The sequence below is a fragment of the Melanostigma gelatinosum genome (genome assembly GCF_949748355.1).
Source record: "Melanostigma gelatinosum genome assembly, chromosome: 19".
In the NCBI taxonomy this organism is placed as follows: domain Eukaryota; kingdom Metazoa; phylum Chordata; class Actinopteri; order Perciformes; family Zoarcidae; genus Melanostigma; species Melanostigma gelatinosum.
In genome coordinates this window covers 15688306-15714968 of record NC_136652.1, presented here as the reverse complement: position 1 = coordinate 15714968, position 26663 = coordinate 15688306, and the positions used below count along the sequence as shown (strand labels likewise).

General features: G+C 42.4%; 2 protein-coding genes across 6 annotated transcripts; both read left to right on the top strand.

Annotated features, from left to right (window-relative positions):
* Positions 1-12533: 12533 nt before the first annotated feature.
* LOC306793546 (visual system homeobox 2-like) lies at positions 12534-17025 on the top strand (the record flags this gene model as incomplete). The annotated part of the gene is made up of 5 exons (XM_079291189.1): positions 12534-12963; positions 13447-13537; positions 14175-14298; positions 15597-15777; positions 16691-17025. The coding sequence occupies 5 exons, from the start codon at positions 12534-12536 to the stop codon at positions 17023-17025; spliced, it is 1161 nt and encodes a 386-aa protein (XP_079147315.1).
* Positions 17026-18149: 1124 nt separating this feature from the next.
* Positions 18150-26652, top strand: LOC306793643 (acetyl-coenzyme A synthetase 2-like, mitochondrial). 5 transcript variants are annotated; one of them, XM_079291340.1, is made up of 14 exons: positions 18150-18549; positions 18833-18929; positions 19010-19209; positions 19580-19755; positions 20112-20264; positions 20530-20677; positions 21184-21321; positions 21935-22027; positions 24756-24868; positions 25332-25458; positions 25555-25682; positions 25842-25905; positions 25983-26101; positions 26173-26652. In XM_079291340.1, exons 1-14 carry the CDS (start codon positions 18237-18239, stop codon positions 26344-26346), a joined length of 2043 nt encoding a protein of 680 aa, XP_079147466.1. In that variant the 5' UTR covers positions 18150-18236; the 3' UTR covers positions 26347-26652. The 5 variants fall into 5 exon arrangements, 3 of the variants coding, with proteins under 3 accessions (XP_079147466.1, XP_079147467.1, XP_079147468.1); XM_079291341.1 differs by having other exon boundaries at positions 26012-26101; positions 26173-26308; XR_013772892.1 differs by lacking the exon at positions 26173-26652 and having other exon boundaries at positions 25332-25463; positions 26012-26074.
* The last annotated feature ends 11 nt before the right edge of the window (positions 26653-26663 follow it).

The window sequence follows — 26663 nt, the reverse complement described above, 5'->3', positions numbered from 1 at the left end:
CCGGCCTGGGCCGGTGCACCCCTCCTTAGACGACCTGGTAGTCCCGAGCTCCCCCAGGAGCACCATATCGATACCGAACTTAATGCGGACACCCGATCGGCATAGTGCACTATAGCTCAGAACTCCTGAGCTCAAACGGTCCGCCAGACTTAGCCTCCCAGCAACTTGGATTACAGGTGCGCGCCACCGCACCCGGCGAGAAACACAGACGTTCACTGGGCTTTTGAGTTGGACTAAGGTGACGTCATCACGGAGCACGCTGCAGCGGCTTCTCGTGGCGGGAAATAGAACTGCAGCTTCAGAGAGACGAAGGCCATAAACCATCACACATAACCTGAAGATAATGTGCTTATTATGCCTCTTTGAATGACATCATATTTACATATAAAGTCTCATTATATTATTGATCTTTATCTTTTGTATGTAACAGGCTGACCTGCATCACAGTTTACCGTCATTACTATCTGTCCACTCTCCCTTGTGCACAGAGCAAATGAATTAGATTGACAACATTCAGCCACTAGATGTCCCACTTTCCTATTCCGGTTATGTTGCATTCACTTCACAACAAGTGGTTGGAAGTTCTGTCAACCATGTCAGGAGCAGGAGTGTGGATCTTTAATTATAGTACATCTGTTGTGTATTCGGGGTTCTGCACAGTAACTTAATACATGAGATAAACCCTTAATCCCCTCTGAGAATTATATGTGTATTTTAATATTTGTCAACAAAAAAAATGATATGACCTGTAAATTCAACATTGCAATAAAATTAAACATATACAAATGTAATTATGGGTTAGCATTATTTCACCTCGGCATCGGTAAAAAATAATTAATAGATAAATAATCACAGGTTTAATGCGCCACACTGGGCGTACAGGGGTGCAGGTGTACCGCTGACCCCAAACAGCCACGCCCAACTAACGTTCCGATGCGAACAACAGGTGCATTCTGGGTCAAAATTAGCCAAAATGCTAAATGCTGTCATGCTGATCCTCTAGTTGTGACTTTTGAGGGACTTTTTTTTTTAATTATTTTTTTACCAGCAGTGATGTGAGGACTTTCTCCTGTTTGTGACGTTAGTTGAAGCTCAGAACAGACTGAGGAGGACTTCACGGTTCACGAAGCTGCCAAAATGCCGTTCAGACCGTGTTTGACACAGTCTACGGTCAGACAGGTGAGTAACACACTGAGTGTGTGGCTGCAGCAGCTGTAGAGTTTTTATTGTTCGTACGTGATGCTTCATTTGGCTGTTTTTCACGCGACAGGTCTGTCTGGTGTCCAGATATTTATTATCTGAGTGAGTTGTTCTAGTGAAGCTACACAGAGGAAGGTGGGTGTGTATGTTTATTTTTTCTAATCAGTTTTAGGCTACACACATGCTGCAAAGTATTTATTCGGACTGTTGAGTGTCTTTTTTGTTGCCTATTGATGTTTAACTTAATCAGACTATCATATAAAATCACTGTATACAATATTACATTTTTCTCCCTCTTGAGCCAGATTTTGGATGCGTGCAGGCTGTTTCAAAGCTCTCTATAATTAAAAGGCCTATGGATATTAAAACTCATTTTATTTAGTGTTATTTTATGATATTGGCAGGATATTGGCAACTGTAAATAATCAAAAGAAACATCAGACCAACTGACATACACAGATAAACCAGAAGACAAACCTCTGGATTTTTCATATATTGTTTTATTCAATTAAATTTAAAAATATTCTTTAGACTCATCAGAATACAATTCTGATGAGGAAATCTACAGAACCTCCTTCCTAATCTGTTTATTTATTGACCTGAAATTGAATATTTAATTCGATGCTTGAAGCAACCTAAAATCTCCTCCTTAAATCAAAAACACAAGGACGAGGACATGACCTCAGAGTCTACATACTTAAAAATAAAGAAGTGTAATGTTATATCTAACCACATGGTGACTCCCCACCCTGCTTTATTCAAAGGTATAAAACAGCTCTCCGAACTCAAATCCTCGGGGGGTTTTGGTGTGTCTGCCAAGTGTAACGTGTTGAGTGGTTGGATGTGAAGGCTTGGGATGAGGGTCAGAGGGGAGCATGAGAGGGGCTCTGGCACCCCGCTACGGTCTAACGGAGAGAGTGCATTGTTCTCTGACCTAAATTTCTTGACCTGGAACTGCAGAAAAAAAGAAGGTCTGACTGAATGGGGACGCAGCAACATGTCACTCTCCACTGCCCCACACTCGCTGGTCAGACCATGACATCATCCAACTGTCAAACAACATGTTCTGACAATTAGCCCCTCTGAAAGAATAAGACCTACTGCAACCAGCAGTGTAACATATCTGGTCTCGGGTTTCAAATAGATTCATCCAACTTGAATCAATTGTGGCTGTGACTGCCTAGTTATTGGTAGAACATCCAAAGAGAGAGTCAACATATTTCATCCTTGGCGTCTTTTTGGATGAATTGAGGTATTTATTGTGTAGCCCTTGAGGAAGACTGCTGTACAAAATGTTTTGGTAATGTGCCTTGAGCTTATGTAAAAAAATGACTATTAGAACCTGGAAGAAAAAAGTCGGCTACATTTGGTAACTGCTGTGCTTAAAAGTGCCAGAACAGCAACAATCAATACAGATACAGTCCACGTAAACCTTGAAGGAGTTTGATGAGAAGTCAAGGTTCAAGGTTGCTTTTGTTGGCTCCTGAAGAAAACATCTCCTCTTAAAGGGCCAGTGTGTAGCATTTTGGTGGCGCTTTATGCAGTAACGGAATAAAGTCTTTATAACTATGATTTTGTTTGTGTATAGTCAGCTGAAACGAAGAATCATTGTGTTTTTGTTAGTTTAAACGGAGCGGGTCTTCTTCACAGGGTCCGCTGTGTTGCACATCCATGTTTCTACAGTAGCCCAGAATGGACAAACCAAACTATGGCTCTAGTGAGAGCCTTCTGCGGTTTTACGTACATGTAGGCATGTGAGTGCAAAAAATGCGGTGCCACCAGTCGCAATCTGACATTGTAGTCACTGCTGCTCAGTGGTGGAATGTTGAGTACATATTGAAGTCCTGTACCATGGTACAATTTTGAGATTCTTGTACTTTACTTGTATAAAATGAACATTTTGTTCATTTAATTAATACAAACGCACGATGTGAAATGGACTGTTACTGCACAATGAGTAATTCTACTTGTTGCACCTTTTGTTAACTGCTGTTACTTTGCTTGTGACGGAGCGTTTCTTTGTCTTATTGCTACTTTTACCCAAGTAGAGATCTGAGCACTTCTTCAGCACCATTGCTGCTGTTCCCTGCAGATCCAGTAGTAGTCCTCAGTGAGTCACATGATTCTCACCTGCCAACACACACTGACTCCTCAATGCCCTTAATCAGCCTTTCAATAAGCAGTATACTGTAAACATGGCCACAGACACTAGTTAGCAGCCTGATTGTCAGTGCAGCGTCATGGCTTTGTGCTCCAGCTCCATGTTTTTCGTCTACCTGGCTCGTCCCTCGCCTGTCTGACTCTGCCTTTGAGTCTTCACCTTACTCACTCAAACCCCCATTTGGATCTGACAGAACAACACACTGAGTTTACCATCTTTGGGCAGCAGGCTCATCATCAGCATGTCCAGTGTGTCTTGGCGAGATCCCGCGTGTCTTTTTTTCTTTCTTCTGGGAGGAGGAGGAGGAGGAGGAGGAGGAGGAGGAGGAGGAGGAGGAGGAGGAGGAGGAGGAGGAGGAGGAGGAGGAGGAGGAGGAGGAGGAGGAGGAGGAGGAGGAGGAGGAGGAGGAGGAGGAGGAGGAGGAGGAGGAGGAGGAGGAGGAGGAGGAGGAGGAGGAGGAGGAGGAGGAGGAGGAGGAGGAGGAGGAGGAGGAGGAGGAGGAGGAGGAGGAGGAGGAGGAGGAGGAGGACTCCTCATTCTCTTTTTCATCACGCTGACTTCGTTCTTCACAGTCCTTTGATGAGACAGGGGAGCAAACCTGGGAGGAGTCTGGAGATTTACGGCCGACAGAACTGTGCAGGCCATTAAAGCACAGCATCCTGCTAATGAACACTCGGTGCAATCACACCGAGAGGAGTACAGTATGTACAGAGCTCATCGATCCAGTGACATCCTTTGGGACGTGTAAGCTGTAGTCTGACCCTGTCGCATGAAAGGACAACAAGATTCATCCTTATCTTGGTTAGATGATGTTGGATATCTGACCTCAGGCTGCATGTTGAGACGCAATCGCTACATCAGAGTTTGGGAGGCTTCTGCAAAATGGCTACAAAATCATTGTGCTTCCCCCAAACATCCCCCCCCCCCCCCCTTACGGGTATTGACGTGCAGCCCCAGCTGTTGCCTCGTGATGCAGAGCTCCAAACTGTGCAGCGTCTCGTCATCAGAGCGGTGCCGTCTCATGGGAGAGTGGAGATGAGTGCTGTAATTAGCGGGGGGGAACGAGGCCAGCGGCAAGCCGAGGTGTCCCGCGGAGGCCTCAGGGGACTTGAAGACGCGTGGCTAACCTGTGGGGCTACCTGTAGCTTTGAATGCAGAGTCAAGTGCTGATTTGTTGCATCTAAAGCGATGAAACAAACAGCTTTTCCCTCATAAATGTTTGGAGACAGTATAGAGGTGAATATGGATTTGCTTTTGAATTCTACACTCACGACCAGAGCAGGTGGAGAGAACATTACTATCATTTATATATATATATATATATATCGTTGCAGCTTTATTTTTGGAACGTCAGTTGGATGAAATAACTAATTTACAGTAAAGATCTTGTAAATTGTGTTCATTAGTAATTTTATGGACTAAATGTATCGATTAAATAATTGATAGATTATTCAACACTAAAAATGTTTTTTAGTTGAATCTCTAAAATGTGTTGTTATGCCCTTTCTTCATAACATAGTTATGTTCTGGGGATATTTTATTTACAATTTTCCATTTTCATAACTGTCCGATAAAGCTCACCAAATGTCTTGTTGCTCTTACACTGTCGGCATACAATAATAAATTCTGTGTGTAGTTTGAAGCACCACTCTGTCTGTCTGTGTCTGCGTGCGGTGCGCTGGTGTGTGCAGGTGTACGACGGCTGCTTCTGCTCCATCTGCGTCTGCCGCTGATGAATAAAGCCATGAAATAGATCCAGCTGGAGATGTGCGGAGACTGAGGCCTCCTGGGAAATCATCCACACCTCCACCAGCACCGTGTCCACTTCTCCAGCACCCCAGAGAGCTATCAATAAGTGGGTAATTGAATTTTAAGCACAAACACTGCCGTCAAATGAGCGTCGAAGTGTGTGTGCAATTGGGGGGGGGGGGGGGTGTTTAGCTGTGTGAACATGGTGGGGCTGTCATCCGGCCCACTGGGGGTTTGCACAGGAAGGATGAATGTTTAATCCATTAAATAACAATTACAGCCTGTAATGGTCCAGAGTGGCTGCTGGAGGGAGGGAGGCAACATGGCTGTACTGCTCAAGGGCCTGAAAATGAGTTTGCTTCTTCATGACATAAAGCGTCCGTCCATCACTCTGTTTGCGTGAACCAGCATGCACATACAGACCTCGAAAGAATTTATGTTTTACTGTGAAAAACCGTTAACACCGTGGATCATTTTTTTTGCTCTAATTAAAATAATTAGAAAGTTCATGACTCTCTTTTCTGTGTTTTGGTTGGTGGCCTCAGCATTTATTAAATCCTACTGACGACTCTGCAGCCATTATAAGATGAACGTCAATGTATCTTTATTCTTAATGTTGAACGAATTGATTTATTACCACACTAACTGTATGAGCTGCATAGGTGACCTGAACAAAGACCGAGCCCCAGCGAGGTGCAGATTGTTTAAACGGAAGCCCACTTGACGTTTTGCAAAATTCATCATCTTGTGTAAAATAACTCGTCCCCTTTGAATCAAAAAATGAGATTTTAGTTTGTGGTCATAAGCTCTTTCTCAGACGTGACGCAGCCTTGAAAGATGACTGTATTAAGTGAAAATGTAGAAGCTAAATTCAGTGAACTGTGACAAAGTGTTGGTGACAACTTGACTTAAAATCAAAGGCGGTGCCAATACTTTATTCAGTCAACTGTGAAAAAAAATCTCACTCTTAAGAATGAAAAGCAGGCCCTTGTCTTGAGAGTCAGACGTGAACAGATGTTTGTAGCAATTACATTTCCACGCCGACTGTCAATGAAGTATGTGGACTGCATGACAACATCTTTTTCTGGAGTATGAGGCTATTAATCCCAGGGAAATCATAAGAAATAGAAAAATGCAATCAAAACTCTGTTCAGTGTCAAGAAATGTCTCGTTCAGCCGGATCAGAAAGTTGTCTGACAGAAGGAAGGTCACAGCTAAAGACCTAAAGTTCTGTGTTATTCAAATATTCTACAAAATGACACTTTTGGAATTGGAAAAAGAAAAGACACACCTGGAAATCAACCAGAAAAGAGTTCACATGCTCTTAAAATGCATCACAAAATACAGTGGCCGTTTAAATCATCCAGCGTGGCATGAATGACATGATGTCAGTAAAGAAGAAGCTGGTGTTCAGTCCACAGAGCAGCAATCTCAATCAGATGGGAAACTATAGGAGCTATTTGGGGATTAGAAGATTAGAAACAATTGGAGAACTAAATAGAGAGTTCAGTGCTTGTTTTTAGTTCTGTGCGTCTTTGTAAATGTTACAAATAGGAAATGGTGCAAGACGAAAGCTATCATGGTGCTCAAGATGCATAAAATAACAGAATATTTCAGTAAAATAAATTAGCATTGCCTGATCACTGTAGCATTAAGTGTGTAACTTTACCCTCCCGTACACACACACACAGCTCCCTGAATACAGTGTGTCAGTGTGATCGTTAAGTTGCACTCGTGATCCAAAGCGAGTTTGCTAGCTGTGGTTTTCTCATGCTTATCACACAATGGCCTGTGTATGGGAGCTGCCTGGTGGCATTGCTTAATTAGGCGAAGAGTTGATTCATTTGCCCTAATTGACAGCTAATTAAAGGAGTGAGGGCACATCAGAGTGACGTTCCTCTGAGCGGAGAGGCCTTGACTGCAGGGGATGTTGGAGAGAGGGAGTTGTGAAATATTGAGTCTTCTGGGTACCACCTGCCATTTGAAGTGGCCTCGAACATATGGAGTGTGTGTGTGTGTGTTTGTGGAGGGGGGGGGGGGATTTAAACAAGCTCAGTGTTGAAATGCAGCCTGTTGAGTCCAGCTGCTTGTGGTTCAAAGTGTTCTTAAGCTGCTGGAAAAAAGAAAGTGAATTTGATGACGATAATATCAAGTTCAGTTCTGGCTTCGAAGAGGAAACAATCTATACGAAATAAATTAGCTCATTGTTTTGGTGTTACAGCCCCCAGTTTCACTGTTTTGGTTCACTCTCACTTCTCTCATCAGCGTTTTCAACAGTTTTTTTGGCATCCATTAAACCAAAACATGTTATGAAGTCATTTCTGGTGCACCTTGGCTGTCCGTACAGAAACCGAGCTGCTCCTGTGTTTCTGTTTCGACATGTTGGCAGCTCTCCAGGTTTTGGGACGCTGTCACAGGACATTAACACAAGTTGTCCGAAGTTTGAGGCCGAAGGTCCTTAGTGAGTCAACTCAAATCTCTCCCGTCCTGCAGGACGAGGGAAACGCTCTCTGCAGGAGACCAAGAATAGTCTGTCTTTATGTCTGCTGGTGCTGCTCATGTGAATAATAAAAATTAAAAAAAGAAGACAATTAGGGGCTTATTAGGGTCTCGGGGAGACGTAGCTCACGGGGCGTCCGCTCGCCAGCTCGGCCCCAGCGCTGAGCCGCTGCCATACCTCAAAACAGTCGGGGGCATTGTCTCACCTAATTACGCTGAAAGCAGAGGCCCCTTTTTTGTGTTGCTACTGCCATGCCTGTCCGATTCCCGTCTAACTGCTGGTCCCTGTCCACTGTGGAAGTCTGCTAATTAGACAAGAAATGGGCCCCAAGTAATTATGTCAATTCTCGTTATGAGTAGCTACAATGAGGAATATTATTTTGTCAGGAAGGTTTTAGGGTTTGGGAGTCTCTCTCTCTCTCTCCCACGTTTCCCCAAAGTATTTTCCTCATTACGCCAATAACACATCTGCACATGGAACGGGGGAATGCGGCACACTCTGCAAGTCGGAGACCCCGACAAAACTTCAGAGCATAAATAGATGCACTCATACAGAAATGGAGACGCTAGAACGGCAATAGCATGAAGTTATTGCCCTAATTAATGGTTTGTGCCCACAGAGCAAACTCTTGAATCAGCAGTGGCACATTGTTCGGGTTGTGAGAGTCTTTTGTTTCTTCACCTTAATAGGATGTTTTGATCAACGGCTGCTTGGTGACCCAGCTCTTCTTCTTAAATGCCAAGCTCATGGGAAACAGCAATTAGCTAGATTAGAAGAACCATTCATGGCGCCTCAAACAAGCACAACGATGGATCAGACAGAAAGAGCTGCAGAAACTCTCAGACTGTTGTTACCTCAAATATGTTGTTATGCTGCGCTGAAAGAATTCTAATTCGCGATATGTTCTACAGTAATATACACTTGAAAGTAATGTCAGAGGTCCTGTTTGTCTCGTCATGGTGTCAACTTTAACTTCTCTTTCTTTTGTTGTTCCTTTGCAGCTTTGATGTACAGACGGTGATCTGAACAGCAGTGCAGCTGCTTGTTATGTTCAACTCATTGATGGAGGTTCAGTCTTGTCACTTTTGAAGCAAATGCTGATTTGTTTTTTTGCATTATGGTTAAAAGTGAATGTCGTCAAACTGAAGATGCAGAGATTGCCACCATGTCTGTTGACGTCAGTGACAGAAGTCTTTAGTCATGCATTCTCATGCCGTCTGCACCTCCACATCTCGTTGTAGTTCGTATTAGTTTTTATGAAACTTGATTCCACTATTTTGTTGTGTGAAAATTTCTGCTGACCAGAATACAGCAATCTTTCGCTGCAGAGTTTATCATCGTCTCTGGTTTTAGTTTATATGGTTCATCCTACAAGGAGTGCTTCAAAGAATACCAAATGAGTGGATTCACTCAATCATGATGAATAAAGTGAACAATGAAACCATTGCTTACAGACTGCCATGCCTTTGGGTCGGGGAAAAATCTCAATCGCATAGGATCGCAATATTATGCGTGGCAATTTTGTATCACGGACAACCGGTATCGATCTTTTATTATATAAACTGTTAATGTTGCAAATAGAAATTCATGAATTGGTCTGTTTGCTTGACTGACGAACCCATTTTGCTGCAATAAAAATGATTAGAATGAGATGAAACAAGTGAAAACTTTAAGTTATTGGATAAAACAGTTGACAAACTGCATGCGTTTGCAATTTTAAAAATATAATAAATCGCAATATATTTTATCGCAACACTCGGCGCATCGCAAAATGTTTGAAATTACAATAAGATCATATCGTGACATATCGTGATAATATCATATCGGACCTTAGCATCATTTACTTAAACCCAGATTACAAGTCGCTGTTTAAATTGCTGGTGCATGTGATGTGTTTGTGTTGGTCAAAGACGTCATTGCAGCAGTACAGTCAGACTGAAACCATTTCAAATGGTTTCATAAAGAAAATAAAGAAGAACCGAATTCATGCGGCTCAGAATTCAAAGTAGTTTATTAATGTGCAAACTAACAGTTAAATTAGACAGATGTTAAATATGTTTTCGTTTTATTGTTCTAAAATTTAAAAAAGGATGAAAAGGCCCTTCAGTGATTCCTATTAAATGTGCATAACAGGAAAAATGTCTACAGTCAGGTTGCCTATGAACTCTCAAATGATATTCATGTTTTCCTGAATCTGATAATCATGATTCGTGCTTCCTCTCTCTTTGTGTTAAGTGCTGATTTTGGATTTTTTTCTGAACACAGATGTTTGTAAAGTAACAAGATGGAGATGAACCTTGAGTGAAGGAGGTTTTAAGAAGCTGCAGTGGGATGTGATGCTCAGGATGCAACATGGTGTTGCTGCATCCTGATCTGAGTGGAAGGATGTGATTCATGCATGTCATCCTTCCGTGTGTGTGTGCGCGTGTGTGTGTGTGTGTGTGTGTGGGTGATGGAGAAACCTCATTAGCATAGCTGTTGGTATGGCATTGATCTCTTCATTCACCTAATGAAATGTCTCTCGAATAGCATCTCACGAGATGCGGAAGGTAATCTCGGTTGCTTTGCCCCTCTCTCTTTCACTAGCTCTTTATAACATCTGGGGCATTTTATTTATATTTATTTATTTTTAACACATCAAACACTTAACAATTTTTTTCTATTGTGAAGATTGTAATCTATAATTTTACACTGACTCTGACAAATACGAGCTCAAATATGTATTAAAGCAAATATCCGAACAGATGATCGTCTTTTGACATTCATATCACCGCATTTTTACTTGATGTATTGTTTCCCCCTTAGATGCAGGCCCATAGTCTCTTCTCTTGCACGGAGGTGCAGCCTATAGTGACACACAAAGCAACATGGAGCCTCATAATTGACTTGACCGGGTGAAGCCGCATCTCTTGATCACATCTCAGATTACAAACCGGCACTAAATCTGTTGTGGGTTTGGCCGCCACGACAGCCTGACGCACGGCTGCCAAACAGTCCCGCCGGAACCGCCTATATATATTTATTTATTCATCACCACATGTCCCATTGAGAAGACTTGTATCTGGGCTTCCATCGCGCGCGTCCACTCATCTCCATAAACTCTCCTCGTCGTAATTATCCGTCCAGATGTCCGAAGTGTGCCGCACATTATCTCCGAACGATTGAAACTCCGCAATAATTGAATAACAACTGATTAGAGAGGAGTAGGTTTGTGGAAAATGAGAGTATTTTCACTTCATTTCACATTTGAGTGGGTTTGAATTTGAGCTGAGGTTTAAATATGTGATGAACGAGTGTGAAGAGACGCTGCGGATGATTTCCCCTGAAATCACACCGAAATGTCTTTGCGCTTACTTTCACGATTTGTGCGCTGAAACACTGCGTGACTTCTCAGTTTGTGTTACAACTTTTTGTTGTTGTTTGATATCGGACCTCAAACATAAAAACACGGGGTGAATAAATCTGTTGGTGCTCCGGCGTTGTTTGTCTCATTTTTAATTGCCACCCTGGTGTGTCCTAAATACCCTGCACTGGGATATTGTACTCTTTATCATGTGACCCGTTAGAGAAGGAACAACGCTTAATAATCTATCAACAGATGCGCAGACTGCCACCAAAGACAAAACGTTTAGTGCGCAAACCTAATTAGAATATGCAAATTAAAGTGTGGGTTATATGGGACGTTGGAGAGAGCTCGAGCTGGTAACGGATCAATCAGTGTGCAGTTCTCCTAATAAGAAGCGGAATTGATGAATGAACTGGTAGAGAAATTGGCTAATGTGAGTTTGTGAGTGTTTCTATTCATTTGACCTCTGAAACTCTTTTTTTTGTTGTTGTAGCTTTTGTAAATAGATTAGCCTCCATATTGGCATACGTATTGGAAAATATTTAAATACAGAAAGCTGGTTTATGAAGACTAATTGTACACTGAACTAATAACATTGCTCATCTTTTTAAATTATAACCTGTACTGTGTCATAGATTCATGTTGTGAATGGTATTAAACATTATTTTTTTTATGGCAGGAATTACTCATTTTATTATTGTTATATAACATCGAAATGATACTTCTACCTCCATTTATATTATAGGCTAATATAAAATGTGTTTTATTTAGCAAAGCAGCAGATTTAGTCAAAATAAGTCTGAAATTACTTCTATTCTTTGCTTCTCAGTATTTTTCGTCCATAAAGGTTCCTCGCTACTCCATTTCAGCAGTGACGCCACTGTTTGAATGAGGACAAACGTGCAGCAAATTAAGCTGATTTTGCTCGATTTGAGGGATTGATCTGGCTGATTTACTCCGGCTGTTTGACGAGCCAGTGACTCTGATCAACGACAAATATGAAGAGTTACACTGAAGTAAGACCAGTTCGTTCTTCTTTCGTTGATTTTTATGAAACGAATTCTCACAAGATATGTAAACACTTTCACTCTCTCTTCTGTTAGTCAGGACCAAACTCTCATTTAGCAACAAAAAAAAAAGCCTAAAACTCTTGAGTGTTTACGATTTTAGTCTGCTGACGTCACATTTATGGGATCAAACTTTAGATTGACCTTCTGTAGAAAACAAAATAATTCATCTCTATAAATGTGTTCTGCTGTCAGCAAACCTTTTAATATGTGACAACCACATCCTCAGCAGTGTCTTGGCAAAAAGGCAAATATGACATGTTGTTTTGTCACATTTCATTGTCTGAAATTGTATTATTTACTTTAATGAAGCCTCATAGGGCTCGTGCAAACTTCAGCGTGGGGTTCCCTCCCTCCTTGTGATTGGCTGCCGCCTGTTGCCCGTTGGTTAAAAGGCGCAGCAGAGAGGAGGGCAGAGAGATAAAGGAGCATCACGGTGCTGATTGCATCAGGGACTCTGGCTCTTTTTTTTCGGAGTGAGTGGAAAACAAATAGTGGAATCTCACCGCCATGACGGGGAAAGAGGGAGTTGTGCTCTCAGACACCGAGAATAAACAGAAGTCTGCCTCACAAAACAGCGTGAACCACGGGGGATCCCAGCAGCCGCCTCCAGTCTGGAAGATGGCCCCCACGGTGCACCGGCGCACCGGCTTTGGGATCCAGGAGCTGCTCGGCCTCAACAAGGAGCCGCCGGCGGTTATGCAGAGGCGGCCGCTGGAGGTTCTCCCGCACACTGCGCACGTCCTGGCCGCAAGGTCCCTCGGACACGGGGGTCTCGGGGTCGGTATGGGTTTGCTGGGACCAGAGGGAATACACTCGTTTTACAGCCAGCCTGCTTTTCTGGAGGTGCTTGCAGAGGCGCAAAATGTGCACCTGCAGCCGCTGCACAGAGCGGCGCACATGGACTCTCAGATGGATGCGCAGCACTCCGCCAGCTCCGGTGAGTGTTTAAGATTAGGCCTGTTAACTCTAACTCAATGCAGAGATTGATTCATATCATAGGGTGCTTCTACTGCCTATGCGTGGTTATTGTGAACAAGAGGGAGGGAATGACAGAAAGGTGTTGCACAAAAGATTGCAAGCGCATGAGTGATTTCAAAAGGGGAAAAAAAATCGGATGCATCTTTATAGTTTTATTTTATTTGAAAAATGGGGGAAAGATGGAATAAAATCTAGAGGTATAACTAAAATATTTGTTTCAAAATAACTAGTCCAATAAATACTTTTTTATTATATATTAACTGGAGGGGAAAAGACGCGCTGAAGACTCAATATTCTGAAATAACAATGTTGCGTCAATAAATTTTATTTTTTAAAGATGAGGATACTTTACCATATTTCGTGTAGCTATAACACAATGTTAGGATTGTTGTTATTTGATGTTCCAGTATTTTGAATTGATCACTGCTTTGTTTCCTCACAGAATCTGATGACATGAGTCTTTCCTCCGGAGATCAGAAATTCTCTAAATCCTCAGTGAGTCAGAGCAAGAAACGGAAGAAACGACGACACAGGTGAAGCAACAAAAACGAGATAATCGAACGATGTATGATTTATTTTTTTAGGCGTACATTATATTCGGCTTTGAGTTCGTGAAATCACGTAAGGCTTTCGTTTGGTGTCATACCCCCCCCCCCCCCCACCCCACTAGAAGGAGAAAAACCTCACACACTTGAATTGTATTTAATTATTAAACGTGTGTGATGATTATATTTTATATATATATTAGCCTTAAAGTCATCTGGAATTCCTCGGCTGTCTTTCTAAAAATACATTTTTGCTAGATTTATTCGTTAGAAATGAAAACGAATACGTGTGATGGGGATAGAAAAATCGAACTGTGTATTTATGATTTGTTTTTTTTAATGTCTTTGGTAAACAACGATGAAAGAATGAAAGGCCTACTTGTCTTCCATCGTTTCTGTTTCTGGCTGCGTTGCTACTTCTAAAATTGTTCCATACAATTTGAAATCTGTACTTTTCATTTGACACTATCTTGATTTTTATTTAAAATGTAGTGCAAGAAAAACACAATAAAAAAATTGTATTTCATTTTTAGACTTATTTTAAATGGTACAAAATTGAACAAATGTCACAATATAAATTGTAGAGGGGTTCTTATTTATATGTTCTCTTTTTTTTTGTCTGCAGAACCATTTTCACTTCCTATCAGCTGGAGGAACTGGAGAAAGCTTTTAATGAAGCTCACTACCCAGATGTGTACGCCCGAGAAATGCTCTCCATGAAAACTGAGCTACCAGAGGACAGAATACAGGTGTGTTATGCACTAATGTCTGTGCAGTGTGCAGATATGTATGCTCTGTTTTACATTTCAAATCCCAAAGATGCTTTAATCATCTTAAAGAGGGACAATGAGACAGAAAAATAACTTTTTTACAATAAAACGTGTAAATTCAGTCAAATCATTTTCTATTAAATATTTGACGTTTTTAATAATTTCATCTTAAAGTTAACAAGCCACAAATTCAGGTTACAAAGCAATGAAGAATGCAAAAGGAAATATTCAGCCACAAGTCAGCTGCTCCATCATCCTCACGATGCCTTCTGCTTTCACATTAGCAGCCAATTCACCAGCTCAGTGTAATAATTAGTTAATTGAGGGGAACTTATCACCTCTTTCGCTGCGAGAGAGCGGGCCGCCACCCTGAGATGAAATGATAACTACATAGAAATTAATTGGCACAGGTCAGCGGCTGAGCAGAGGGCTCTGACTGGCTGCTATGAGCATTTTAATTTCCCGTGATATTTGAGCGCCTGTCTCCCATCGATCGGCCCTGCAAATTAACTTATTTTTCAATCAGCCTCTTCGCCCCCGGGGTCACCTCTCCTCAGGAAGCTACACACACACACACACACACACACACACCGCCATGCACACTCACACTGGTGCTGTCAGAAGGCATGATTGCTCATCTGAGGCTCATCTTTTTATGAGATGGAGGTTATCATCAGATCTACCTGAATAGCTTTCCAGGCTCGGCGTTGATCGTTTTTAATTCCAGGCCTGCGTAGCGCACACACACATTTCACTCTCGCACACAGACACTTCTCTTTCTGTCTCACACACACACACACACCATTCCCTATAATATCATCCTGCCTCCTCTGCCATTTTAGGATGATCATTCCTTTCCTGTTTTCCTCATTCATATTCACAAGGTTGCTGAGGCTATTGCGAGGTCTCGCTTGGTGGAAATCAATTCAGGCATTTGAGGAGCCAGAAGGAGAATAATGCACGCGCGCATACACACGCATTCACAACTAAGAAAAGACAAGATATTGTGTAAATTAAGCATTGAAGGGGGAAATTAAATGAAATATTAAACACTGAATTTCAGGACTTGTGTGACAAAGCTATTTTGTACACATTTTGAGTAAATAAAAGACCTATACATGAGTCAAGATTAAAATGAGTCAAGATTAAAAAAAATGGTGTTCTGGTCCGGTCGCAATTAATAATGATTGCCCAGACCATAGAGAATAAAACTGCATGCATTGGTTATACACCGTAAACGTAATCGAACCCTTTTATCTGACCTTTCATCTCTCCAGGTGTGGTTTCAGAACCGCAGGGCCAAGTGGAGGAAAAGGGAGAAGTGTTGGGGTCGCAGCAGCGTGATGGCGGAGTACGGCCTGTATGGAGCCATGGTCCGTCACTCCATCCCACTGCCGGAGTCCATCCTCAAGTCAGCCAAGGAGGGCGTCACTGAGTCCTATGCGCCGTGGTTATTAGGTAAATGGTTATTACATGGCAACAGGGATCATTTTAGATGGCTTTAAAAAAAAAAAAAAATGTTTGTATGGGGGACATTTTAACATGTCACAGAAGGAAAAGCACAGATAATGTAAATTGTGATGAATGAATTGCATTAAGCTGCTTCAGGTCCTGGTATTGTGCATGCTGGGCTCAGTGTCACACTGTTGTGGCTGGGACACTTTAATTATGAGAGAGCCATCGGTAATATAAGTAACACGTGTGCTTCTCCTATGAGTCGCAATATATGCTGTCAAAAATGTCCTTTATTGATCGTGAGTCATAGATATTCCCCCTTTTTGTTTAATATCATTATTGAGGCTCATTTTGTGAAAATCAACCTTGCAAAGTCTTTTTATTTGGCTGAAGCACACATGAGGTGTAGTACTTTAGGACCATCTTCACTGCTGTTGGCCCATTTCTTTTGTGGTAAAATGAGAGCTTGTACTGCAGATCCAAAGAAAACCTGCTATATTAGTTTGTGTCGTATGAAAAGCGGGATTAAGCTGTACTCTGACAGGAAGTGGGAGCTAAACCCGGCTCGTTAGGAGCCAATAAAAGTGTCCGCATGTCGATACAGTGATAATCCTACTTAATCAGGACAGATTAGACCACGTGTCCTCTCTCTCCTCATGTCAATTGATTAGGTTAAATCAATTAGGCGCCTCTAATTGAATAAGAGGTTCTATACCCATTCTCTTTCACACTTTACTTCAATGTCAAACACCTCCAGTACATACACAATTTCCTGATTGTGAGGTAAAATAGGTGCAATTTATCGGTGGGATTTTTCTAAACCTAAATGCACCAATACCTCAAACTATAACTGTTGCATTATCTAACCCTCCTATGCAAACTAACTGAAATATATTCATGTCCGTTCCCCCCCCAGGCATGCACAAGAAGTCGGTTGAAACCACACACACCTCTCCTGGAAAACCCTGCAGCCTGACGCCACCACCACCAACAACAACACAGGAGAAACCAGCGGACAAAGTGATGGAGGAAGAGATGGAGAAACGAATTAAAGACACTGCCAACGCATCAATTTCCAAGGAGGAATTGAGGGAGAACAGTATTGCTGCGCTGCGAGCGAAGGCACAGGAGCACAGTGCTAAGGTGCTCGGGAATGTGTCCGACAGAACAAACGGCCACGTGACTCATAAAGAGGAAGCTGAGGACGATGTGTCGGAGCAGGAAACACCAGAGGTGTTGAAGTGTGACTGAAAAAAGAGCTGCAGGATACAGACTGATGGGTGGGGGAAGAAATACCTGCAGAGTGGAGTCTGCAAACATTTCAGAGAAGTTATGGAGACGCCCATAAACTTAAGACTGAACTTCAAACCTGCAGATCAAATATTACAGAGATAAATAAATGTCAAATTATTAGAGATTACTTATTAGGTAACGAATTTGAAAAAAAGGTACTTTGGAGGGTTGAGATTATTTCTTTCTCACTGCTCTTAGAAATATCTAAATATAACAAACTCCAACCAAACTACCCAACCTTATCATGTCTGTTTCTGTAGGAGGCTGGAGCGCAGAAATGCTTCTCTAGCATTTACTGCAGATGTTCTAATAACGAGCAGCGTTAAATATATGTCTATTTATTTTCTTTAAAATTGTTACACTTGCAGTTCTGTGACCATGGCAGCTAATTTTATGCGACAGTTGAGGGTAAAGATGTTTTTTGAGGCAAGTCACCTGTTTTTTTTTCCGTTTTTTTTTAAAGATGCATCTAAAGCAAAACCTGCACCAGAGGCATTAATGATGACTGTGACCTCTGACCTCCCTGTGATTTCAGTCGGGTGACTGAAAAGCACACAGCTGGATTACGAAACAAGATTAAATCCTTTGGTTACTTTTTATCTGTTGCAACGTTTGTGATGTACATACTGAAAATATTGTCCAATAGTTAACACTGTCCAGTTAACATTCATTATCTGTGTCTGTCTCTGTATGAATGTAACTGTAGTCTAATTAAAAGTTACTGATATTTAAAGTCACTGTTTTAATGTTTGAGCTTCACTGTGCAGAATGCGTTTGACACTAGAAAACAGTTTTGTCTGTGCAGCTGTAAATCTCAGTTCATGACTTGTCATCACAACTACCAACGAATCCTGTGTCCAGTAGTTAAAACTTTTGAAATGCAAAATATATTTTATATTCAACTTGTAAGCCTGGTTGTCAAAACTGTTGCCAACAATCGTCCACGTGAACCGAAACTGAAAGAAAATCCAGCTGTGGACTGTTATAGGCATACTTTCTAAGAATAGTCGTCACATGAGTTTTGTACCGCCCTTTAATGCGTCACTCCTTCAGCGCTTCTTCTCCGGGGTTTTCCAGAGCAGAGTAACTTCCGAAAGTGCATAAAAACTCTATTGTCAGAAAGTCGAACAGCAGGAAGCGACGGTGTACAGAACACGTTCACGGTCATTATGTGGCTGCCTTGCGGATGCACTTCGAAGTACATTGTTACTTCCTTTTGTCGACAGGTCTCCAAATATTATATCCATATTTTGGGTCGCTGGAGATGCAACGTTGCGGCGTTTATGCCGGAGGCTGCGGGGTTCGAAGGCGTGTCGGACCGCTCGGCGTTGCAGGAGTTCTCAGTCAACAACAGTGAGAGCTTCTGGGCCGCTGCGGCGCGCGAGAGACTCAGCTGGAGCCGTCCTTTCCACACAGTCCAGGACTGTGACCTGAGCCGGGGGAGAATCAAGTGGTTTGAAGGAGGACAGCTGAATGTGTCCGGTGAGAGTATCTTCACGTTTCATTACAATACGGCCAGTAAATACCAGTTGAATAAATGGATTTGGTCGATATAATAAAGTGATTTTGCGGTCGAGTCATAATCTGAGGCAGTTTCCGTGCAGCTTTCTCAGAATCGCACACAGAGACAGCGAAGGCATCATTATGCAAACCAGTCTCTCTCCGCATATACTACATATTCAAAGTGACTTGAACGCAACACGTTAACGTGGCAGATAATATGAAGTTTTCTGTGTGTATTTGGCTAATTTATTGGTACATGCAGTGAACTGCCTGGACCGCCACGTACACACCTGTCCAGAGAAGGTGGCCCTGATCTGGGAGAGGGATGAGCCGGGGTCAGAGGTCAAGTTCACCTACAGGTCAGCAGGTTGGATTCGATGTGTGTGTTGTTGTTCCTCCTCTCGCCTCGCAGTGTAGCTCATTGATACCTCTTTTACAGGCAGCTGCTGGAGATGACATGCCGCCTAGGTAACCTGTTAAGGCGGCGCGGCGTGAAGAGAGGCGACTGTGTCACCATCTACATGCCTACCTGCCCTCTGGCTGTGGCGTCCATGTTGGCCTGCGCCCGCATCGGTGCAGCACACAACGTGGTGTTTGTAGGGTTCAGTGCTGAAGCCCTTGCAGAGCGAATACGAGACGGTGAGACAGTTTGACTGGCCTGCGGATGCTGAACTAATATCTTATGTTATCGATCAAAGGACTATGTGTAATGTGAGAACGGTCGCATGTAGCGAAGAATCCTCAGAGGACGATCGCACGATTCTGCAGTTCCCTTCAGCTTCACTGAGCATTTTGGTGCTTTTTGTTTTAGTTTTAAGGGCTGCAACTGTCTTCCTGTTAACCTTGCTTCTAGCAGCAGATATGTTCAGTGAAAAAGCAAGAACATCATGTGTAAGACCTTTGTTTGTGATGTGACCCACCACAATAATGTTGAATTGACATACAGAGTTTGTTAAATTGATAACCATTCAAGTCAGCAGTCTGATTTTCCTGTGCATCACATCTTCAGCCCAGTCCAGCACCGTCATCACGGTGAACCAGGGCGTCAGAGGCGGTAAAGTCACCGAGCTGAAGACGACGGTGGATGCGGCGATTCACAGCTGCCCGGCAGTAAAGCAGGTGTTTGTTGCCATGAGAACAGAGAATCCGGTCGCCATGACAGCCAGGGACGTCGCCATGGAGGAGGTGAGAGATCAGACCGATCGGATCTTGATTAAGACGTTGATGCCGACACCAGAGGACTACGACTGATCCGTGTCACCTCCCTGCATAAATACAGATTAAAGATTGAATAAAGTTGGCTTAAAAATTAATAATCTAAATTGTTGTCGGTGAAAATTGATTCACTGGACTAACTGGATCTGAATCAACTGATCTTTTAAGAGGAAAAATGGGATGATGTTGCCCTGTCAGCTTGATGTTTCAGCACTAATCTTAACGCCTTCATGAGGGTAAAAATGTTCTCTTCCAGCATCTTAAAAAGTTAGGCTGTGTTGCAACCATGTTACACAAAAACCCTTTAAAGTCATTCTGTCGTGCAGGAGATGCTAAAGGAGGATTCGGTGTGTGAGCCAGCTGCCATGGACAGTGAGGACGTCTTGTTCCTGCTTTATACATCCGGCAGCACAGGGAAACCCAAAGGACTCGTCCACACTCAGGCTGGATACCTGCTGTATGCTGCACTCACACACAGGGTAACATCAACCACGACCTGCATCTGCACGCATGTAAAGCGACTCATTTTCTTATCATCGTCCATTTTTAGAGGAAATCTCAGCCTGATTCGTTTTAGCATGATGAATTTATGTAACGTTTTTATTTCTGTTTTAAATGAAGATATATCAAATACACTTGCAAACAGTACGAATACAAACACACAGAAAGAGACTCCTTCCATTTCAGTTAGATAAAATGAAAATATCTTCTATTTTTTTATCCAATCTTCCCTCTCGTCACCAGTATGTCTTCGGCTACCATGATGGAGACGTGTTCGGCTGTGTGGCAGATATTGGCTGGATAACGGGACACAGTTACAGTGTCTACGGCCCTCTAGCCAACGGGGGAACCACTGTCCTTTTTGAGAGCACTCCCATTTACCCCGACCCAGGTATGAACGTCAGCAAACGTTAGGAATGTATCAGACTGGTTCTCCAATCCATAGAAAGAAGAAAACCCTTCTTACATTACAAAGATTCTCTGATTCTAATTGTTGTACGTGTATGTGCACAGTAAAACCTTCCAAACTCTGTTCGCTCTAATGGTATCACAATGGCATTTTTATGATTGTTAGTATAAAATGTTATGCGTCTGTGTGAAGTGCGTGGGCAGACATCCGCTAAGTATTCCTGTCCTTTGCCAAGAGCTCTGCATTCTCGTGTCTTTGTATATGAACAACTGTTTACAATTGAAGTTGAACTTCTATAATTAGGACTTCTCTATACACAGTCGTCAGCACACACACCTTGTTGTAGTCGAGGTGAAACACGCCACGAGTGAAAGTCTTACTTCTCAGGCTGATGCTCTCATTCCTGGTTCAGATATTTAGTTTCCTACAACACGTTGTGGAATATCTCTTTTGTCCGTGCTGATTTCGACATGTCATGTTGTTCACAGGAAGGTACTGGGAGATGGTGCAGAGACTTCAGATAAACCAGTTTTACGGGGCTCCCACAGCGATCCGCCTGCTGCTCAAGTACGGAGACCAGTGGGTTCACAAATACGACCGCTCCACCCTCAAAACTCTGGGCTCTGGTAGGCCAAACATGATGCTTTATAAATACTATTGTGGGCACAAGAGATCACAAGATAAAGGAAAATAGTTTCTTTGTAAACATCTACAGCATTTCAGGTTTGACCTACCATGCTTACCACAGCTGTGCATGGACACAGCTTTAATGTTCAATGGATAGCAGCATATAGTATGACCAATTTAAGGATGTGATGTCAATAGAAATCACAGCTGTAGTCCCACGTTTTAGTGACAGTAAAGTTTGTTTAGCATATAATCTCCCTTTTTACTCTAATATGTTCTTCTAACTGTGTTTTTTGTTTCCCTTTTCCCTCCTTTTGCTATTAACGGCACATTTGGGTTACATCATGAAAGTATATTGAAAGTCAACCCTGTCTGCTGGCAACATGCCATAGCAAGGCACAGCATGAGTTGTATGCTAACACACACACACAGAGACACATACATACATATACATACACACACCCGTTCCCTTACATCATGAAGCATGATGGGTTAAAACACAAAGCTTAACAAAGAATATAAATCCTCACCCACACCTTGTGTGCAAAGTATAGAAAGAAAAATTATTTATGACTTCATCATCTGACTGAAGTTGTCCTTTGCCGTCTGCAGTGGGTGAGCCCATCAACACTGACGCGTGGGAGTGGTACCACAGAGTCGTTGGGGGTGGCCGCTGCCCTGTGGTAGACACCTGGTGGCAAACAGGTAAGTGGGAATACACGGTGTGGCATTTATTAGCTGTTGCTTGGTAACGCTGACACATTGAAACCACATTAGCCAGGTTTCCATCTGAAGTCACTGCAAATTTTCACAGAATTTTGAGAAAAATGAAATGCAAATGAATGCTTGTTTCCTTCCACTACAGTTATGGGAGATTTAGGAGTTTGTTCATCATGATAAGCAGAACCATGATACCATATCATAGTTCACAAGAAGTGGATGTGGTCACCGTGACGTCACCCGTTGGTTTGTGAACTGCTGTTGACGTCTTGGTATTTAGCTGTCACCATCTTGTTTTTTTGCAACCAGAAGGAAAACGAGAGGGCGTAGCAAAGTACAACTGAACTTTGAATAAGGCTTTGCGAAAACACGGACAACTCCCATAACAAGCAACGTCTTGGTTTGCAAACTGTCAATCACAAAGTAGCCATGCCCTAAAGCATACCCCGCTTAATCGTCTATTTTACTCAAAATGGGACCACAATTCACTAAATAAAGGCAAGAAATCAAGTGAGAATCAGTTGTTTTTTTCCGTAAATAAATGCATTTACAGTAAAAAGAGGTGGATGGAAAGGCATCTTTGTCTTCCTTATTTAACAGTCGCTGTAGCCTCGGAAGAATTAGTCAATTTATTGATCAAAAAATTAACAAGAAATGTATTCATGATCGTTTTTATAATCGGCTGGGTCATTTGTCAAAGTACAAATCCCATGAACCAGAACATTGTGAGTGATTGAACTTGGTTTAGTCTCGTGCTGTGAGTCTCACTGCTCTTCACTGCTTGTTAGGGCAGTGAAGTTCATTCACTCCTTCCTGAGCACAGCCACGTCTGCAGACACTAAAACCCTTAAAGGGGAAGAACAGTTTGCTCCATCTCTCCAACAATAACAGTGTTACATAACAAGCCTGCAGTCGTGTGTAACTATACATACACAATGTTACAGTAGGTGTGTGCGTGCACACAAAATGAGGGAAGGTTTTTCATTCACTCTGGATTCCTGCAATCAAACCAGATGTTTTCTTCCCAGAGTAGAACATCTGGTTTTGGTTGCAGAGGCATGAACTAAATCACAAGTTTAATTCCATTTTGACTGCATTTGACTTTTTACACAAGAGTGAAATAGAAACAATACTATACTGTGCTTTTATACATTACAGTGACAGTATAATTACAGTAATTGCCCTTGGTGTGACACATCAACCTTCATCTATAGATTACCTCTGATGTCACCAAAGAATAATTACTGTTCCCTTACTAAAGTAGCTTATGATGGTATATCATGACATGTTTGAAATCAGATGGTTTTGTGAATAGAATACATTTTACAGATGAACACAAGACCTGACTGCGTTTTATCCGCAGTCCCCTCAAATTAGATTAAGCAACGACCAAATGAGGTAAAGTTGCATTAATTACCATACAAATGGCAAAAACCTATAATTAAACATCAGAGCATCATGAGTTTGAGAATTACAGACAGATATGACCCAAATACCCTACTTCAGCAAAAAGGATTATATTATGTTATTTTCCAGGACCAGTGTTTCCAATTAGGACTAAGTGGCATTATTCATGAATGCCATTTGGTTGATCTGGGAGAAAGTAGCCTGTTTAGAGAGAAAATTAGATTTTGATCCGCTGTTGGCATACGGCCTCCGTGTTGGATCATACAGGACTAGATATGAGAGTCTGCAAGAGGACAGGCGGTGAACGAAGCTTTGTAGCATCTAACGGCAATAAAGTAGAAAATATTTTAATATTGGGGCTCTCACAGTTTGGATGACTGAGTGTAATTTAGGTAGCCAGCATATGTGTGAGGGTCACATAAAACAATATTCAATCTCACTTCCACATAAAACTGCTGAGTTGTCCACAGAACTCTAACTTTAGCAACATCACGAGCAATAATCCCTGCGAAACTTGCAAGGTGCTTCGTGACTATATACCGTAACTAGTAACTGTCTACAAGTTGTAATTCCTAACCTATTTAAACACAAAGGGATGATTAAAAAAAGTCATATTGTAGTATGCCCAAAAGATTTCATCAAAAGTTCAAAGTATAGCATGTCGGAAACAGTCATAATATTGTATGTCGAAAAAAGCGATACTAAATGTTAGTCTCACAGTGGCAGTTGATTTGAACAGGATGCCGGTTGCTAATGCTATTGTGGGATCATCTGTCGTGTCCTACTTAACAACGGGGCCCCTCTGCCGTGTCCAGCACCGTTGCCACCAACACCACCAGGCGGATTGCCAGGGTCCCTGAGGTCCAGGAAAACCTACTTTAATTTACTCCGTGTGGCTGATAATTCCACAATCGACATCTTTCAGCGTATCAAGGGCATCTAGGTTTACAGACTGTTAGTTAACCGTCGTTTACCGTCTGCTCCTGTCCCTTTATTTTACTCTTCATCCCCCGTTCTGTTTTTAGCGCTGCTCCAGTGCTTTTAAAAAAAACCCCATTGCTTTACAGTTGTGTATTTGCTTAAATTACTCTCAATCTGTATTCCTGATGTATAAATTATTGTGACCATGTACATCTTTAGGAGACACCAACGGGTTCAGGGCTGAGTACCACAGTGAAGGACAGTTAGAAAGAAAACCTGACAAACACATTGTCTGTTTTGGTCTTTTAATGGGATTTATGGACAGTCAACAGTTTTCTTTAGATAAAATAGCAGCTTTACAATTTGTTTTGCTCTGTGTTCACAGAGACAGGCGGCATCTGCATCAGCCCAAGGCCGTCAGAACCAGACGCAGAGATTGTCCCAGGAATGGCTATGAGACCTTTCTTTGGCATTAAGCCCGTGCTCATGGACACGGAGGTGTGTGTGTGTGTGTGTGTGTGTGTGTGTGTCGTCCCTGAAAATATTGGAGTCTGGGAATGGCCTGGAGGGAGGGTCAGATTAGGATTATAAAATATTCACCAGCTGTGTCACTTTTGATACCCACCCTGCTCCCACCCATCACTCCCTATTAAAAATCTGTCGTACTACTTTGTGGCTGTTGCAGATTTTGCACAGATTGCGCAGACAGTTGGAGTGGTGGCTCATCTCTCTTCCTCTTGTCTAGTTGTTGCATCAATTACCTCTCACTGATCATACGATGCTTAAAATGACATGCGCTGTGTGACACTTTTTAGCACAATTATGTTAAGATATTGTTTGTGCTCCAACCAAAATCCTTTTTTTGCATTCATGACATTGATTCGTTACTTTTAATTCATAATTAGTTTGTTGTCCTTGTTTCTTGCGTTAACATTACCACTATTCTTAATATTTATTTCAGGGAAATGTGCTGACTTCCAACCACACATCTGGAGCTCTGTGCATAGCTCAGCCCTGGCCTGGCATGGCCCGAACCATTCACAACAACCACCAGAGATTCATTGAGACCTACTGTCAGCCTCATCCTGGTACAGTAAGACGTGTTCGGGATAAACAACCGTCTCCTTGTATGCCGTTTCCTAAGACACAAACTCAAGTCTTTACATCTCTCTCTGTGCCAATAGGTTACTTCTTTACTGGTGATGGCGCCTATCGCTCTCAGGAGGGTTATTACCAGATCACAGGCCGCCTCGATGACGTCATCAACGTGAGCGGTCACAGGATTGGGACGGCGGAGATAGAGGATGTCATGGTAAGGCCGATCAATAACGAACATTAATTTACCAGTATGCTATGGAAGCATTGACCTCTCACCTTTGCTCAAACTTACAACAGTTCAAATGGAAATTGTACTGTTTGGTGGCGCTATGCGAGAAGTATTTATCAAGATATTTAAAAATTTCTGTAACAGACTCAATGCTCTGCAGTGGCTGAGTCTGCTGTCATAGGGTACTCGCACAACATCAAAGGACAAGGTGAGCAAGAAGTCAGTCAAAAAAACCCATGTTAAACAGGAATGTCTATTCTAGTAAAGGCTTCTCTTTGTTGTCAGGGGTTTATGCCTTTGTGGTGCTAAAACAGGATGTGGACCAGGGGGCGGACCTGCGTCAGCAGCTACACGACATGGTATCTAAAAAGATCGCCAAGTACGCCTGTCCAGACTTCATCCAGGTAATTCTGTCCCACCGTCTTTAAATTCACATTCGATACCAACTTCTACTTAAGTCACGTCGTTCTCGCAGTTCGCCCAGCGGCTGCCGAAGACACGCTCGGGTAAGATAATGCGCCGAGTGCTGCGGAAAGTGGTGGAGCGGGACCTGGACGGGGTGGGGGACCTCAGCACGCTGGATGACCCGGCATCAGTTCAAGAGATCATCCAGGGTCACCGTGAGCTCTGTAGTAAACAGCCACAATGATGCACCGTCTGAAAACTGAAGTGATGCTTGCACATTACTCACTATTTCACTTCGCCAGACATGTGCAATTGTATCAAAAACAATTTATAATCCTCAGATGTACTCTCTCCAGTGGTGATTGTAAACATAATACAACAAACAAAAGTGTCCTTTTCTTTCCTGATTTGTTGTCATAAGTGAATCTACTCTGATAATGAATGAATGATAATGATAATCAGTCTTTGGGTCCAAACCATTTGTTTGGCTCGGCCTCAATGTTGCATGAGTACAGGTCTCCACTGCAGTAAACTGGGTTTTTTAAGCACCTTGTTGACGAG